The sequence below is a fragment of the Anolis carolinensis genome, chromosome 4 (assembly GCF_035594765.1).
Source record: "Anolis carolinensis isolate JA03-04 chromosome 4, rAnoCar3.1.pri, whole genome shotgun sequence".
Classification (NCBI taxonomy): Eukaryota; Metazoa; Chordata; class Lepidosauria; order Squamata; family Dactyloidae; genus Anolis; species Anolis carolinensis.
Genome location: NC_085844.1, coordinates 180,693,067 through 180,709,754, shown reverse-complemented (window position 1 = coordinate 180,709,754; position 16,688 = coordinate 180,693,067). Strand labels below are relative to the sequence as shown.

The following is a 16,688-nucleotide window of genomic DNA, read 5'->3' as shown; positions in this document are numbered from 1 at the left end:
AATAATGTTTGCATTGTAGCTGATTGGAAAATTAAAAAATGTACATGCACTTGGGATTATTCAAGGTGAAGCAACAGAAGAAGATACCAAACCACCATTTGATATTTTAGCATAGTGGGTAGAACGGGAAGCTGAATTTAAATCTAACTGCTAAAACTGCAAAAGATGGTCTTAGGAAAGTCGATTTTCTCCCAGCCTCAACTTTCTATCTGTACCATGGAGAAAATAATGCTAGCAAATGAGCAGAGAAGTACAAAGGTTGTGGAAGTAATGTATGTGCATTGTTCAGCCGGTCATGAATGAATATGCTAATATAAAGTACAGTGGAACCTCTACTTAAGAGCTTCCCAACTTAAGAGCATTTTGAGTAAAGAGCTGTCACTTGGTCCAGATTCACTTTGACATAACAGCAGCATTTTGTGTTAAGACGTAGCACCAGAGGGAGTGCTAGTGCCAGGGGAAGCGCTAGCCTGAGCTTTAAGGATTCAAGGGGCAGCCTCGTGCTCTTGTCCACTTTAAGAGATTGTTGGCTTTGAGGAACTTTGGGTTAGTTCATTTTGTGTGTTTTTATTCCTGGTTTGACTTCATAAAGTGAGAGAGGGAGGCTGGAATGAGTACAGAATGAAGAAAATGATGCTTCTTCCTCTTTGCTTTGCGCTTCTACCATTTTAAAGTTGATCTTTCTTCTTTATTTTCCATGTGAAGGTGCATTTATACATTATTTGTTATTTACAATGTACATTTTCTTATTTATAAAGACATAACAAAATTAGAGGGGGGGGGGGTTGACGGGGCAGAACAAAATAGTATTTTAATGGGGAATTTGATTTGAGATAAGAGCATTTAGAGTTAAGAGCTCAGCCATGGAATGAATTAAACTCTTAAGTCAAGGCATCACTGTACAGGTGAACATTAGAAGCAATTAACAGAGAACACCACTAAGAATAAGCTACTGCAATGACAGTCCTAAAAGTGTTCTGTTGCTTCCTTATAGCCCATATTGTTTATTTATAATTTTCCATTAATTTCAAATAGCATTACACCTCATGCTATTATATTGACAGTTCCTGCTGTTGCTATAAAATATGATAATGATAATTATTACGATCTTACAGATATAGAAAGATGTTTCTGTGTTTATTTTTTGAGCAGAATGTCATTGAGTTAGCTGACACTTTCAGTAGAACTTTTCTTCTGAAGCTTTTCAACACATATCAACTATTTTCACATCAATCAACCTAGCAATTGTCACTTGGCTTGTACCAGTAATGAAAGCTGACTGCAGGGCTTTATAATATGGATTCTATTTTGCCCTACTTGCCCCATAAGCATTAATACAAGCAGTTTGGGGCAGTTGCAGCAAATCTACAATGAGCTGGAGGATCATGCCCTCTTTGCAGATTAGAAAAGTGAAAGCACTGGTAGGGACAAGGAAGGCTTGGGACTTCAATGCCAAACAAAGTGGTGAATTCATTTCAGGTTTCAGCCAAAATTTCAAAGGAACTATCTAAGGTGCTGAAACCAATATGTGTAATTGATTTATTATCTTGGATAGCTCATTTAAGGTTCAGACTAAACCCCGAGTATCTATACAGAGGATTGTTCTACATGCACCACCAACCCTCCCAGAAGGTAGAAGAGAGAGCATTGACTGTCCAATTGCCACCTTTACTGTTCTCTCCCTTTCTCACCGTCACAGTTGCAAGTAGACACAACATGGTTCCTATCAGTTGTTTGTCACCTGGAATGACATTGCTCAGGATCCTAGAGAGGTGAGGGAGGGGTCATGGGTGGTGGGTTCATGAGTGAGAGGAAGGAGGGAAAGAATTTGTTCAAATGTTACAATGTACCTGTTTTACTAGTTAATGTAATTTTTGCTTATGCTAGTCACTTGTATACTATAAAAATCAAAAATTAAAAACAAGAGGGAGACAAGAGAGTAGGAATCATCCCCCCTTCTCTGATCATCACCTTGTTGCTCAAGCCAGTATCATTCCAAGTAACAAGTGACCAGCAAGATGTACATTGCACCCACTGACCTTTGCTGCAAAATGCTACTTACCCAATCATTTTACATCTTCAGTTACAGCTTCTTTCATGGAGGAAAACAATCATATTACAAAACCTAATCTAAAATGGCAATGCTATCTGGTTCTCCTATCTTGTTGATTCAGAGGCAAAAGAGAGATGTGAAGGAATTAATTTTCTGTTGACATAATATGGTAATAGGAAACTCCTATCTGGGAGAAACAAGACCGCTAAGACCTTGGGACTGTACTGAGAGGGGGAGTGTCCATTGACAAGAACAGAGCTAGGTCCTTGTATCCTGTCTCTTTGCTTTCCACCAATAAGGCAATAGCTATATTAAAAGAACATGCAGACAAAAGTGAGAGAGGACAGGTATCTTCATCCCATGGAGTTTTATGGTACTTTATCAAGCTTCAAGATCTAGTAAGTGGTTATAGGAGTCCTCTCTAGGATTTAATTTCAGAATGCAATTCACAATGTTATCAGCTCTACTGGTCTTTACACCCTTGCAATTTCAGAATAAAATCCTAAGTAGGAATTCCCGACAGACCAAAGAGGCCGTGAGGAGTGATCCTGTTAAAGCTTGCAATCTCTGGGGCCCCAGTATTGCTAACTGGAAATTATAACCAATTAAGAACTTGCTATTTCTGAAGTTGCATCAGTTGAGACTTCATTTGGCCAAGACTTACATTGTCTGCAACTTTGATCCTGTCAATAACTACAGTAGCTATCTGTGTTACAACAAAAGTTCACTACTGCAGCATTAAAATGTGTATAAGCTGGTATAGATGCAATGAAGGCTGGCAGTTTTTATATACTATTTAATTACAGAGAGATAACCAGTGTGGTGCAGTTGGATTACAACTCTGGAACCCAGGGTTCAAATCCCCACTTGGCCATGGAAATTGGGTAACCTTGGGCAAGTAAATTCTCTCAACTTCAGAGAAACAAATCTTGGCAGAAAACCTTGTGATAGGTTCATCTAAGGATCACCATAAATCAGAAACAACTTAAAAGCACACAACAACAACAAGATCTTAATATAGAGGTGTTGGCTACCTCCACATCAATCCACCCCCATTCAACTAAGTTCTGTCATACAACTAGAGGCATACAGGTTGAATTATAGAGGCCATAGAAAGCCATGAAATGCCTTCAGAATAACAATATCTGTCGCTGTGATATCACACTTTTTAAAGCTGAAAAATCATGGAATTTGCTTTGCTTTGCATAATGACATTTATGGATGATTTGGGTCACTACCTTTTCAACAAAAATTAATTCCCCAAAAGAAAGCTAATTTCTTTACATGAAGTTTATTTCTTTCAAGCAGAAATATGCAAATGCTCCTAACATTTAAACAAGGGAGAGCTACGAAGCAGCATAAACGTAAACTTTCTATAAACATTTCACTCCAGAATGAATGCATTTTTTAAAAAAGGCTATCATTGCATTTGGAAGATGCAATTGTAGACAAAACCTCAAAAGACTAATTGGAACAAGGATTACATTCAAACTTCATAAGAAATGTGTTTTCCAGAATTTGTCCTTGAAAAACAGACTGACCAAAAATAGAGTACTGACCCTGATTCTTCCCAAAGTTCATGTACACCTTAAACAGATTCCCTCTCTTTTAAGTGGCCTATTGCAATAACCCAATGTTTCTCAACCTGGGGGTTGGGATTCCTGGGGGGGGGGGGGGTCGCCAAAGATGATCAGAAAATACATATTTCAAATGGTCTTAGGAATCCCTTTGGCAGAAAAGGCTGGATGTAGGTGAACTATGTATCAGGTATTTCTGCCAAATTTGGTCCAGTGAATGAAAATATACCCTGCATATCAGATATTTACATTAAGATTTATAAGAGTAGCAAAATTACAATTATGAAGTAGCAGCGAAAATAATTTTATGGTTGTGGGTCCCACAACATAAGGAACTATATTAAGGGGTCACAGCATTAGGAAGATTGGGAATGACTGCAATAACCCAAGAAGGCAGATACAGCTATAATCTAACAATATGTTATTGATGTGTTACAAAACTACTTTAAGGTTTATGTTTTGCTCACGAACCTCCCATCTTGACAGTTAATTATTAATGTTTTAAAACAACAATTAAAATGATGGTGTTCCTGCTGTTTCACTGGGCGAAGTATGAAATCCTGGCAACTGTAGAGACTGAGACAGCCTGTTTGACTGATAAATCAATGATCCCATACCACTGGGTCCCTTTTGTCTTACATGCCATACCCTGGCAATAAAGAGATGATAGAATTACCGTTTGTTTTCTTTACAACATGGCTTACATTAGCTGTGACCAAAGAAGAACAAACTTTTTGCACAGCTTTCTTTTCCACACTTTATTGAAATGATGCTGCTGCTCAATAAACAGCATCTGTTTTGAGTTTGGGAAAGAGGAGGGGGAATCACTCCAACTGTTTGTGATCATCTCATTCTCCCAGGGCAGAGCAGATCGCAGAAACCTGACACTCTTAAGTGGATATGCATGAAGTAGACTTGTACCTATTGTAGAAACATGTTGGCTCTATGGGAGGCATATAATAAATTGGAAACTCCAATACTGGACAGAGGCCAGAATACATACAGGGGACTAGTGTGTATTCCCACATGCAGTACATATGTTGTTTCAAAATATCCTCCTCTCTCCCACTTTCCCTGCTTGTTCCCCGTTTTTGTTGGAGTTCATTGTAAGGTCTCCTCAAAATGAAAGGTCTAAATGGCTGAATTGCAATCCAATTTTCTGTCAATATTCTAAACACGAGATTGCTCATTTTGCTTCACTTCAATGGAAACATACTTGCCAGCTGTGAAATTCTGGATCTTGTTTGAGTATGGCATTCCAAATCCCTCCTTGGCAACAAAGTTAACAAAAGGCGCATTTCTAGACTTAAACCTGAATCCACTTTAAGCTAATGGGATGTGTTTCACAACGCTGTGCCTCATATACGTCTGTTGCAAATTAGTGCACAGGCAGGCAATGGTTTTGTTATGAAGCAACACAATTACAAGTAGTGCCTAATGCATTCCCTCTTCAGATGCCATAGGAAGGCTGAACGGAATTGTGTACTACTTACAGCCTACAGGAAAGGAGAGATAACCATTGTTTCTCTTGGCTACAAAATGGTTACAGCAATGGGAGCAGCTTTTAATTTTAGAGAAGTCCACTTAAGCCCAAGCCTTTTAGGCCTAAAGACTCAGTCCTAGGGTTCATCATGCCAGCAAAGTAGTGTAAGGAGTACACTGTCTTCTGATCACTTCATCACATTAACTAAATTCCACCGAGTTCTACATTTAAAATCCGGTAACCCACTCTGTTCATCACATTAGGTTGGGTTCAAGTGTAGGGTAGAGCATTCTTTCTGTATTTTAAGTGTGGGGAACAGCGTTCTTTTCAAATGTTTCAGGAGGTGGTGGGGAAGTGGATTATTGGGGAATGATCCAGTTGAATGGCCAAATTAATAATTTGAGGGCATTCGTTGCTCTCAGGATTAAAATGAGACACTTCCCCAATTTGTGGGAGGAGAAATTTTGGGAGGAGCCAAGATACCCTAGTTAGGGAAGGTTTATTATGCCATGTCTCCATGTTGTGAAGTCCTGGGAGTTATAGTTTCCCAAGGTCCATACCCTTCTCTGGGTGCATTTACACTATGGAATTAATGCTCTTGGACCCCACTTTAAATACCATAGCTCCATACTATGTGTGCCTGGGAGTTATAGTTTCCCAAGTTCCATACCCTTCTCTGGGTGCATCTGCACTGGAGAATAAATGCAGTAGGACATATTGTAAATTCTTCTTCTTCTTCTTCTTCTTCTTCTTCTTCTTCTTCTTCTTCTTCTTCTTCTTCTTCTTCTTCCTATTATTATTATTATGCCATGTCTCCATGCTGTGCAGTCCTGGGAGTCATAGTTTTCCAAGGTCCATACCCTTCTCTTGGTGCATTTACAATATGGAATGGATGTCCTTATACGCCACTTTAAATGTCATGGTTTCATGCGATGGAGTCCTTCTAGGAGTTATAGTTTCCTGAGGTCCACACCCTTCTCTGGGTGCATCTTCACTGTAAAATGAATATGAGATGGTGTTGGGAATTGCAGTTTCTCAAGGTCTATGAACCTTCTCTGGGTGCATCTACACTGTGAAATGAATGCAGCTGGACCTTACTTTAAATACCATAGCTCCATACTATGGAGTCCAGGGAGTTATAGTTTCCCAGGGTCCACATCCTTCTCTATGGGGTAGCTGAGAGAGAGAGGGAGAGTGTATTTCCACTTTCCCTCCCTCCCTCCTTGTTTCCTTCCCAGTGGGGCAGTGGAGAGAGGCTAGACTAGAAGTTCAGGGAACTGAAGACATGTAACAACTGATATTTCTAAGAGAGGAGGGATTTTTCAAAAAAAGAACACGGGGAGGGATGGTGGAAGCAGCCAAATCTCTACAGTGTGATGGAAAATCAACTGAAAGAATACTGAGTACAACTGATAGATTTAACTGTGCAATGAAGGTAGGGAAATAATCCATTACATTTCAACAGAGTCTGACTGAGCTCTACTATGCCAAACACTTCCCTGCTTCAATGTGATGAAGTTCTGAATCACCACAATGATAATTTGTAATATATACAAACCCTCTGCTAGGTTGCTGTAATGACATAAGAAGCTTGTCAGGGATGACATTATATAAAATGACCATGCAGAAGTGTTACATATCACACATGAGACAAGTTGGATTTTCCAACAGAAAGTTAGTAAATGTAGAAGCCTTGTTTTGAAAGCATCCTGTTCAATGTAAAGCTATCTATAGAGTACAAGCAACACACAACATCCTACTCATAACATCAGTTTTAGATAAAATTGCATTGTGTACAGTAGGAAAGATTTGTTTCATTTACAGTATTATTTTTGTATGACATTTTGCATAACATTTAAACATTGGACAGAGTTTTATAGACCCTAAATATAAAAGGGGAGCTATTACTACTGTTCATGACATCCACATATAAAGTGAAGTCATTACCAGTCTTTAGCATCACTCTGTAGCTATATGAAGTAAGTCAAACTCACTAGTATTCCAACTGATGGACGAATATTATGGCAGAGAGACAATGATTAATCCATGGTCTGAGGCAAATGCTGCAGTGAACACTGAATTCATATTTCAAAGGTTGCAAGCTTGAATTGATGTCCACTTGATCAGATGGAAATCAGCACAAGTTAGAACTCAGTTCTGAACTTTGGGACTGGGGAGGAGATGGACAATGATGAGGTGGAATTACAAAATGTGATTGCCTCAGGGAACAAATAGAGCAATTTCTCTATTTCTGTGTGTTTGTGTGTGGTTAAGAAAGTCAACAAAATAATGTATTTAGGCACCAACCTGCTCCAAAGGCAAAGAAGAAACTCTTGTCACTGTTCTCTCTTAAGAGAGCCATCACTCTTTTCCCCATTCTTTCATTCCTCTTGTAGATGAGTTCCTGCCGGAAATAACTGTCAATTTCTTGTGCTGTCACCTGCTCATGTGGAGGAAGAGTAGTGTTGATGAAGTTTGGGAGCTAAAATGCAAAGCAAACATAAAAGTTAATTAGACTATTCAAAAATGAGTGGCAACATCTCAGATCACACCAATAGAAAAATGAAATAATAATAATAATAATAATAATAATAATAATAATAATAATAATAATAATAATCCATGTCACCCTAACATAAGGGCTAAGTGATGGTACAAGGAACTGTATGCTTTGCATATGAAAAATTATCTAATTTTTAATATGCAAAAGTAAGGATCTACCATGAGCAGAACAAGGATACACTAGTAGCCCAATGTGGACATATTCTGAGAAAAACCCAGATAAATACAAAACTAGGCAAATTATCTACAATAAGAATTGGAAATAGTGCTGTGTAATACAACTATGGTTCATTAACATAAAGACTTGTGGGACACTAAAATGAATCTGTGTTCACTCTCTTTTTTCACTTATCTAGATCACTGGATGCATCTGTATGCAATGTGGTTGATCTCATCATCAATCTGCATATGCAAGAGTCCTATATAACAGCAGGTTAAAATTTCTGTGTACATTATTCAATGAACACAAACACATACACACATATACAGTAGCGTCTCACTTATCCAAGCTAAACGGGCCGGCAGAAGCTTGGATAAGTGAATATTTTGGATAATAAGGAGGGATTAAGGAAAAGCCTATGAAACATCAAATTAGGTTATGATTTTACAAATTAAGCACCAAAACTTCATGTTATACAACAAATTTGACAGAAAAAGTAGTTCAATATGCAGTAATGTTATGTTGTAATTACTGTATTTATGAATTTAGCACCAAAATATCATGATGTATTGAAAACATTGACTACAAAAATGGCTTGGATTATCCAGAGGCTTGGATAAGCGAGGCTTGGATAAGTGAGACTCTACTGTATATAGGAGCTGCAGTTACAAGAAAAAATTAAATTCAATGTAACTGGATTAGGGCTAAAGATATCATGCCCACATGATTATTCGGTTTCATTAAAATTTTGCTTTGTTGTCATGTGTCTTCAAGACCTTTTTACTTATGGATAACCTAAGGTGAACCTATGATGGGATTTTCTTAGCACGATTTGTTCAGAGAGGTGTTTACTTTTGCTTTCTTCTATGAATGAGAGAAAGTGATTTCCTCAAAGTCGCCTAGTGGATGTCCATGGCCAAGAAGGAATTCAGAGCATGGTCTCCAGGGGTACAGTCCAACATTCAAACTGCTACAACAGCTGGCTCTCTTTCATTTTGTATTTGCACTTGTATTTGCTTGTTTCTCATGACTTGGGCCTATGAAAATACTCTTAAATATTTCACAGACTAAAACCAAGACACATGTGGTCAAGTAACATCAGACCAAGTAATACCACACATTGATGAGGGGGCAGCGGGGGGATTTTCCAGCCTCTGTGGTGAATCTGTGGGGAAACGGAGAAATTCCATTGCCCTGCGCCCCACATCATAGCAATGCTTCCTCATCACATGTGGGGAAACATCACTGCACAGCTTCCCTGTTGCTGCCTACAGAACACAGAAAGCCTCCCATGTTCTGGGCGGAGCGTCCACTTGCAGCACAGTTCATGTATGGAGCCCTGCTGGAAGTGAGTGTGCATTGTATGATGGATGGCATGGTGCTCTGTAGATACACTGTACTGGAGGCATTCTAGGATGCTTGTGAAGACTGATCCAATGAAGTCCCAAGATAGCAAAGCTGATTAACAATGAAGGACACACAAGTTAGAAGAGGCTGTAGCAGTCTGCATTTGCCTGAGCCTACTGGAAGGGCAAATACCTACTCTTTCTCTCATCTTTCCTTTCTTACTTCCAATCATCACCATTTATGTTATCCTATCAAAATGTGAAGGAGCCCTAGTGGCGAAGTGCATTAAAGCGCTGAGCTGCTGAACTTGCAGACCGAAAGGTCCCAGGTTCAAATCCCGGGAGTGGCTTGAGCACCCACTGTTAGCTCCAGCTCCTGCCAACCTAGCAGTTCGAAAACATGCCAATGTGAGTAGATCAATAGGTACCGCTCCGGCAGAAAGGTAACGGCGCTCCATGCGGTCATGCCGGCCACATGACCTTGGAGGTGTCTACAGACAATGCCGGCTCTTCAGCTTAGAAATGGAGATGAGCACCAACCCCCAGAGTCAGACATGACTGGACTTAATGTCAGGGGAAACCTTTACCTTTACCTATCAAAATGTGAAGTTATGTAATGTGTTCTCTTCCTATGTGTAGACCAGATGTAGGCCAAATGTAGAGTTGTATGGACAGTGAAGACAGTGAAAAAAGCTGATAGGAAGAAAATTAACTGATTGCAAATGTTTACCATGGACTGCTAAACAAATAAATGAATGGCAGATATAGAGACAGTCCAAGAAACCTAATGCGGTGTGTCAAAAATAAAGGATATTTCACACACTGTACTTTATTTTCACTTATACCAAAATTCCAGGAAGAGATTCCTGGGGCAGGTTTTGTCTCCCTTTGAGCTTGAGAGCTCTTATGTGAAAATATGCTGGCTATTTTCAGATTGTGATCATCCTTGAGAAGGATGGTAAAAGTATTTCTGCTATATCTCTGAAAGCTATTACTACAAAATGTGCAGGGGACTTGTTCATTTGACCTTTTCTACATATGTACAAGTATGTTTGTATTCTTTTAATAGATGTGTGATGCTTTTGATTAAATGCTGTTAACAAAATTGGATAAATAAATAGATCCTAGATAAAATTAAGCCTGAACTCTCCTTTGAAGCCAAGATGACTAACCGGAGACTGTCACACTTTGGACATTCCTATGCATTGAAATGCAAGGAAAGCAACATCATCCTTTTGCAAAGGAATTGTCAGGCATGTAGCTTATCTTCTGATTTTGATTTAGTCTTTTTATTAAATGAGGATATCTTAACTAGAAAAGAGAAAAGGGCATTGCATGTGACCAAGCTTCAGATCATTTTATCTTTATTATACCTTCTTTCAAAAATGTAAAGTGTGAGTTCCGCACATTGCTCTATCACAGTAGTTCTCAACCATTGTTCCACTAAGTGTTTTGGATTTCAGCTCCCAGTTTCAGCTACCTGACAGCTACTGCAGCCATTATAATTCGGGCTTTATTCAACAAGTGCTACCTATAATTAAATGCCACTTAAAGAATCACTGACTTGTATTCTGAGTAAATGAAGCATCTCATCCTGTCTGTGCAAGGTGAGCTTCTTTCTGCTGAAACCATGGCTCACCAACAGAATGGGATTAAAGAAGACTAAAAATTCAATTGATTCATTGGTTCTTAGACCCTGCTAGTTAACTGCTTTTCTCTGGACAGTAATACCATATTTACTCAAATCTAATGCTCACTTTTTGGGCTAAATTACCTCACCAAAATCAGAGTGTGCACAAGAGTCGCATAATAAGTTAATCTTAGTGCTGAGCCAAAGCAAAAGGGGAAGATCTTCAGGACCTGCACCTGGAGCTCCTTTTTGGGGGATGTCATCTCTAATTGAATTTCCAGGGCTCAATGTGGTGCAATCCTGGGATTTGTAGTTTGGTGACTCAGAGCCTTGTCAAACTACAGTACCCATGATTCCACAGCATTGAACCAAGGCAGTTGAAGTGTTTTCATTCTACAGTATAGATGCACCCCAAGATTTTCTTTTGCATTGCTAGAGGTTTTGATGTTCTAACACAATTGTTTATAATAAAGGAATTCTAAACAGGCAGCAACAGTAACACACACTTTTTTTGGCCAAATTTCAAAAAGCGAGCTTTTGCCACTGTAGATTACATTTGGCAGAAAATGCTTTTTCTTTTTCTGGTTTCAGGGTTTTGAAAATTGTGGTGCACATTAGATTTGATGGTGCATTAGACTCAAGTAAATATGGGTACTTATATTAGGAAGTGCATAAATAAATTCATATTCATGCACAAATTTTGGAATATGTAATTCCTAAAACCACATAGCTGTGATATTTGAAGGTGATTTAAAAACATGTGCAGAAAAGTGAATCTCTACTTTTCATCAAAAAGAGAAAGTACCAATAAAGGGAAGACCTTGTGGCCACCAAGTTATTTTTATTTTCGCATAACCTAAGGAAAAAAAATTCCATTTCCAAAAGGTTTTGTCTCATTGGATTTTCTTCCCATAAAATGTGAGAACAGACATTCAATAGATGAGGTAAGCCAAGGAAAGAAGGAATGTTTCCTCGATTAGAATGGTTCTTAATTTAGTCAGGAAATCAGTGTGTTCTGAACATTTTTTTCCAGATTGCTTTTCTTTCCTCTCCCACCCTGATGTCTGGGGCAATAAAGGATGATAACATACATTTTTCATGGTGATTTTTAAATCCTGCATATAGTCTGATAAAAAGCGGAGAGGAATGTGAAGAGGAAGATTGTTTTCACAATTAATTTGAGTAATAACTCTGAACAGGTATCTGTGTAATCCCAATGATCTGGTGGGCATATGTTTTCCTTTGACCCTGGACAAGCATGGTTTTGAACTTCATTTATTCAAGCAGTTATTTTTTTAAAAAAATTAGGCCTATATCAATGATAATGTAGCCCCACTGAATATAAGTTAATTTCCAAAATGTACAACCCACAAACCAGGAAATAATAATAATAATAATAATAATAATAATAATAATAATACTTTATTTATACCCCGCCACCATCTCCCCAACGGGGACTCGGGGCGGCTTACATGGGGCCATGCCCAGAACAGTACAATATAGCAAAATATAAAACAACATATCATAATACAATTAAACAATACAATAAAATCATGTACAATGCAACACAATATATATATATATATAAAAGGAAACAGACCACCTTGAAGACTTATGTTATCTGGGTCAGGATCTGTATTAGAACCATTATTGCAATATGCAGATTCTTTTATTCATTATTTTGTTCACTAACATATTTCCTATATAAGAGGCACACAAGATTTTAGTAACAAAGTAGAAGGTCATCTGATTTATCAGAATATGGTTCTAATTATAAGGGCTGTATTGTCTTTAAATGCTTAAACGTCTTAGGAAAAAAGCAGAATGTCACGGAAAGAGTTAGAAATTTGCCTATTCACCTATTTTCCTGTTTAATATTAACAATTATTGAGGGTTATCCTGTCACTTTAGGAAAGTGTGTTTTGTGTAGTGTATTGATTTCTTAAATCTCAAAATAAAACAATTTGTCCACCTGCTTTTCAGTATTTTGAATAGTTTCAAAGGTTCTGGGGACATTACCTTGAATCATATATTCCTATGAGTGATGCTGGAACATGACCACAGCTAACATATTGGAATTACTCAAAGAAGGAATTCGGTCTAATTCATTGAATGTTTCATGCTCTCCTTGGAATGTATCCACTGGGGATACATTCCAAGTCCCCCGAGGAAACCTGATACTGCGAATCATAGGCTCCATCTATCTACACTGCTAAATAATACAGCTTGAAACTGTATTGTAGGGTCAGTGTAGACTCATATAATGAAGTTACACTGCATTATACCACAGTGTAATTGAGGCCAAAGTTAAACCTTGTATTTTATTACACATGGACCAAAAACATACAATAGAATAGCACCAGAAGACCTAGAGAGGCCCACAAAAACTTCTGGGAGGGAATTTTTTTTGGGGGGGGGGAGAATGGGTGAAACTATGGCCATCAAATCTGAAAACAATGTTTACAGTATTTTTATACTTGATTTAAGCATTTAATATTTTGTGCCTGTAGAGCTAAACAGCTAAATTAATGAATTTACAGGACACTGACCCAATACAATAGTTTATATGACTTTATTCCCTAAGGAATTTGGCTCTCTGTTTTATAAGGCTTGGGCCAACATTCTTTTGATCAGTTTGTCTGACAATACCACACAATTCCAAAGTGGCATTAACTTAATTCTAAGGTCTTCTGTCTACAATGAGAAAATTAAAAAAAATCCCAGTTAAATCAGATAATATCTTCAGTACACAAACACAGCAGTTCAAGAGACAGTTCTTCTAGCTGCAGCTGTTTTACACACACTTCTCTGGAAACATGTTTCTCTTTAGGGATGAAGTTATAGCCAGCCACCTTCCATAGTATTACTTATAAATTTTAAGGCAATAAGGTAATATACTCCCAGAGCATGAAAAATTAGACATATATTTTTAAATGCTGATAAACAAGTATATCATTTCTTGGACAAGTGACAGTTTTGCTTATCACACAACACTATACCTAATGAGTATCTAGTATATGAGGCTATATTTTCATATTAGTTGTAATAAGAGAATTCCAAAGATAGTTTTCATTTCCCAGATTTGGAAGCTTTCCAGATATTCAGCTACATTTTTATCCAGAATTGAAGTGGAGGCAAATTAATGGTGCAATTAAACTTGGCTGCTTTGTTAACCATCCCATTCTTTGTTAGTAGAACTTAGCCCAGTGAGACACTTTGTTCTTTTAGCAAATCACTAAGATTTTCTGATGAAAGAAAGTTCTGCCAGCAGAACAGTCCTGTGCTTAACCCTAACTCCACACAGCCAATGCATTTGTGGGTTAGAATAGCAGTCTGATAGGGCACCGTAGGCATTTCTTTTTTATCTCTATTTTTAAAGAACGTTTGGTTCCATAACATTTTAGCTGCCAGCCCAGAAAGTCTGCAGTCAATCTATCAGCTGGAACATACATAAGAGAGTACATATTTGCAGAAGTGTGTATAAGAAAGTGATCTGCTTCCTTTTTATTCCTATGACATGACCCAACTGAATACACTTTACTTTGTTCAGACTTTCCTAATTTAAATAAGGAGTTAAGTAACTTAGGGAAAAGCATAGAGAAAAGATGTAACAGAAACATCACATCCATTATTGGTTATTTGGTACAGGATTTCTAAACATTTTTTTCCTGGTGGAAATTAAAAAGTAAGCCAGCGGATAATTCAATTTTAGAGAAAAACGTGTATTCTTTTCCTCCTTTTGTAAAGGCTGTGTAAGATTTTCCATATGTAATGTTGGTGTAAGATTTCTTTCACCTCTTGACATAGATAAATGTGTTTGTTTGTTGTTTAGTGAGACCCAGGACCTCTCTGGCTGAGCATTTTAGAGGCCTCTCCCCTAAACTACAAGTCACCGAATTCTGCAGGAGGCAGCAACCAGATTTAAAATGGGATGCATACTCTTGCCTACCCTTTAAGCTCTAGTGTGATAAACCCCATTATGTTAGTGAAATGAGATAGCTAGGCTTTTCAATTACTTATTCCATACTTGCAGGATAGTACTGGTCTATTTAATAACCCCCACCACCCTCAAATGCCACCCACAACCTCTGCAGCAGCCTGCTCCTCCTCATCTCCCTAATGTCTGATAGCAGAGATATGTCTTCACCTGCCTGAGAAAAGCAACAGGGATGTGGCCATCCTGGTCTCTCTTGGGAGGAAATTCTAAAGTCTGGGAACAGCCACAGAAAAGCCACCTTGTTCCCACCCAACACATCTGAATGGATGGTGGGACAGAGAGAAGGCCCTCTGCAGATGACTGTGTATTTCTAACAGGTCCATAGAGAGAGATAAGTGAACTACTTCTTTGAGGTTTTATATGGCTATGAATCTATGGGTTGTTGTATGTTTTCCGGGCTGTATGGTCATGTTCCAGAAGTATTTTCTCCTGATGTTTCACCCACAACTATGGCAGGCATCCTTAGAGGATGCCTCTGAAGATGCCTGCCATAGATGTGGGCGAAACGTCAGGAGAGAATACTTCTGGAACATGGCCATACAGCCCAGAAAACATACAACAACCCTGCAATCCTGCCCATGAAAGCCTTCCACAACACATATGAATCTATAAATAGAACTACAAATTTTTGTAGGTTGCAAAACAAAGGGGAAAGATTTACTCTTAAGTAGGTGTGTATGAGATGTCAACCACCTGCTGATTATGGCAACCCCATTTCATAGGGTTTTCTTAGGCAAGGAAGACTCAGAGGTGGTTTCACCAGTTCTGCCATGTTTGGAAGACTTTCCTTTTGTTATCAGTTAACTGTTGGATCTCTTTGTCATTATCATCAAACCAGTCTTGATGTTTCTTAGTTTGGTATCCAATGGTTTCTTCGCAGGCTGTGATGATGGAGACACCAACTGTGCTGCTAGTGCAAAAGCTAAGGTCCAAAGAAAGACCAGAGAACTCAAGAGCATCTGGTGGACAAAGAAGGCTGAAGAAATCCAACACTTTGCAGATACCCATGATGCTCAGGGATTTTTCAAAGTCACAAAGATCATTTACTGACCAAGAAACCATGGCATACAGCCTCTATGCTCATCAGATGGAACCAAACTTCTGAAGGACAAAACATCAATTGCACTATGTTGGAAAGAGCACTACCAGAACCTGCTGAATCGCAGCTCCAATGTGGCCAAAGAGGTTCTCTCACAAATCCAGCAACAACAAACCAGGGATGGGCTTGCAGCACTGCCTAGTTTGGAAGAAGTCAGCAATGCCATTAGCCAACAAAAAACAACAAAGCCAGCAGACCTGATGGGATCCCTGCTGAAATCTTCAAAGAGGGTAGACCTGAGCTGATACAACAACTCCACCAGCTCATTGAAAAGGTGTGGGTGACTGAGAAAATCCCAGCAGACTTCAAGGATGCCACCATCATCACCCTTTTAAAGAAAGGGGATAGAACAGACTGTGGGAACTATCGCGGTATCTCTCTTCTAACCTCCGCTGGGAAAATCCTCACAAGAATCCTTGCAAACTGCCTTCTCCCTGTTTCAGAAGCACCCTCCCAGAATCCCAGAATGGTTTCCACCCCTCCAGAGGAACAGTGGACATGATCTTCACTGCACAACAGCTCCAAGAAAAATGCAGGGAACAAAACAAACCTTTGTACATGGCATTCATTGACCTTGCAAAGGCATTCGGCACAGTGAATCGCAACGCTCTCTGGACCGTCCTCCAAAAAATCGGGTGCCCTGACAGATTTGTGAACATCCTGCGGCTCCTCCATGATGACATGATGGCAACAGTCTAGGACAGCAACAGCTCCCAAAGTGACCTATTTAAGGTGGAATCAGGTGTCAAGCAGGGATGTGTTATTGCCCCTACCTTATTTT

The 16,688-nt window shown here is 38.8% G+C and overlaps 1 protein-coding gene across 1 annotated transcript in view; it reads right to left on the bottom strand.

Annotated features, from left to right (window-relative positions):
* trabd2b (TraB domain containing 2B) overlaps positions 1 to 16,688 on the bottom strand; it is a 424,563-nt gene that overhangs the window by 128,756 nt on the left and 279,119 nt on the right. The window contains exon 4 of the mRNA XM_008116345.3: positions 7,421 to 7,595. Within this exon, the coding sequence (XP_008114552.1) occupies positions 7,421 to 7,595 (175 nt within the window). The remainder of the gene's footprint in view (positions 1 to 7,420; positions 7,596 to 16,688) is intronic.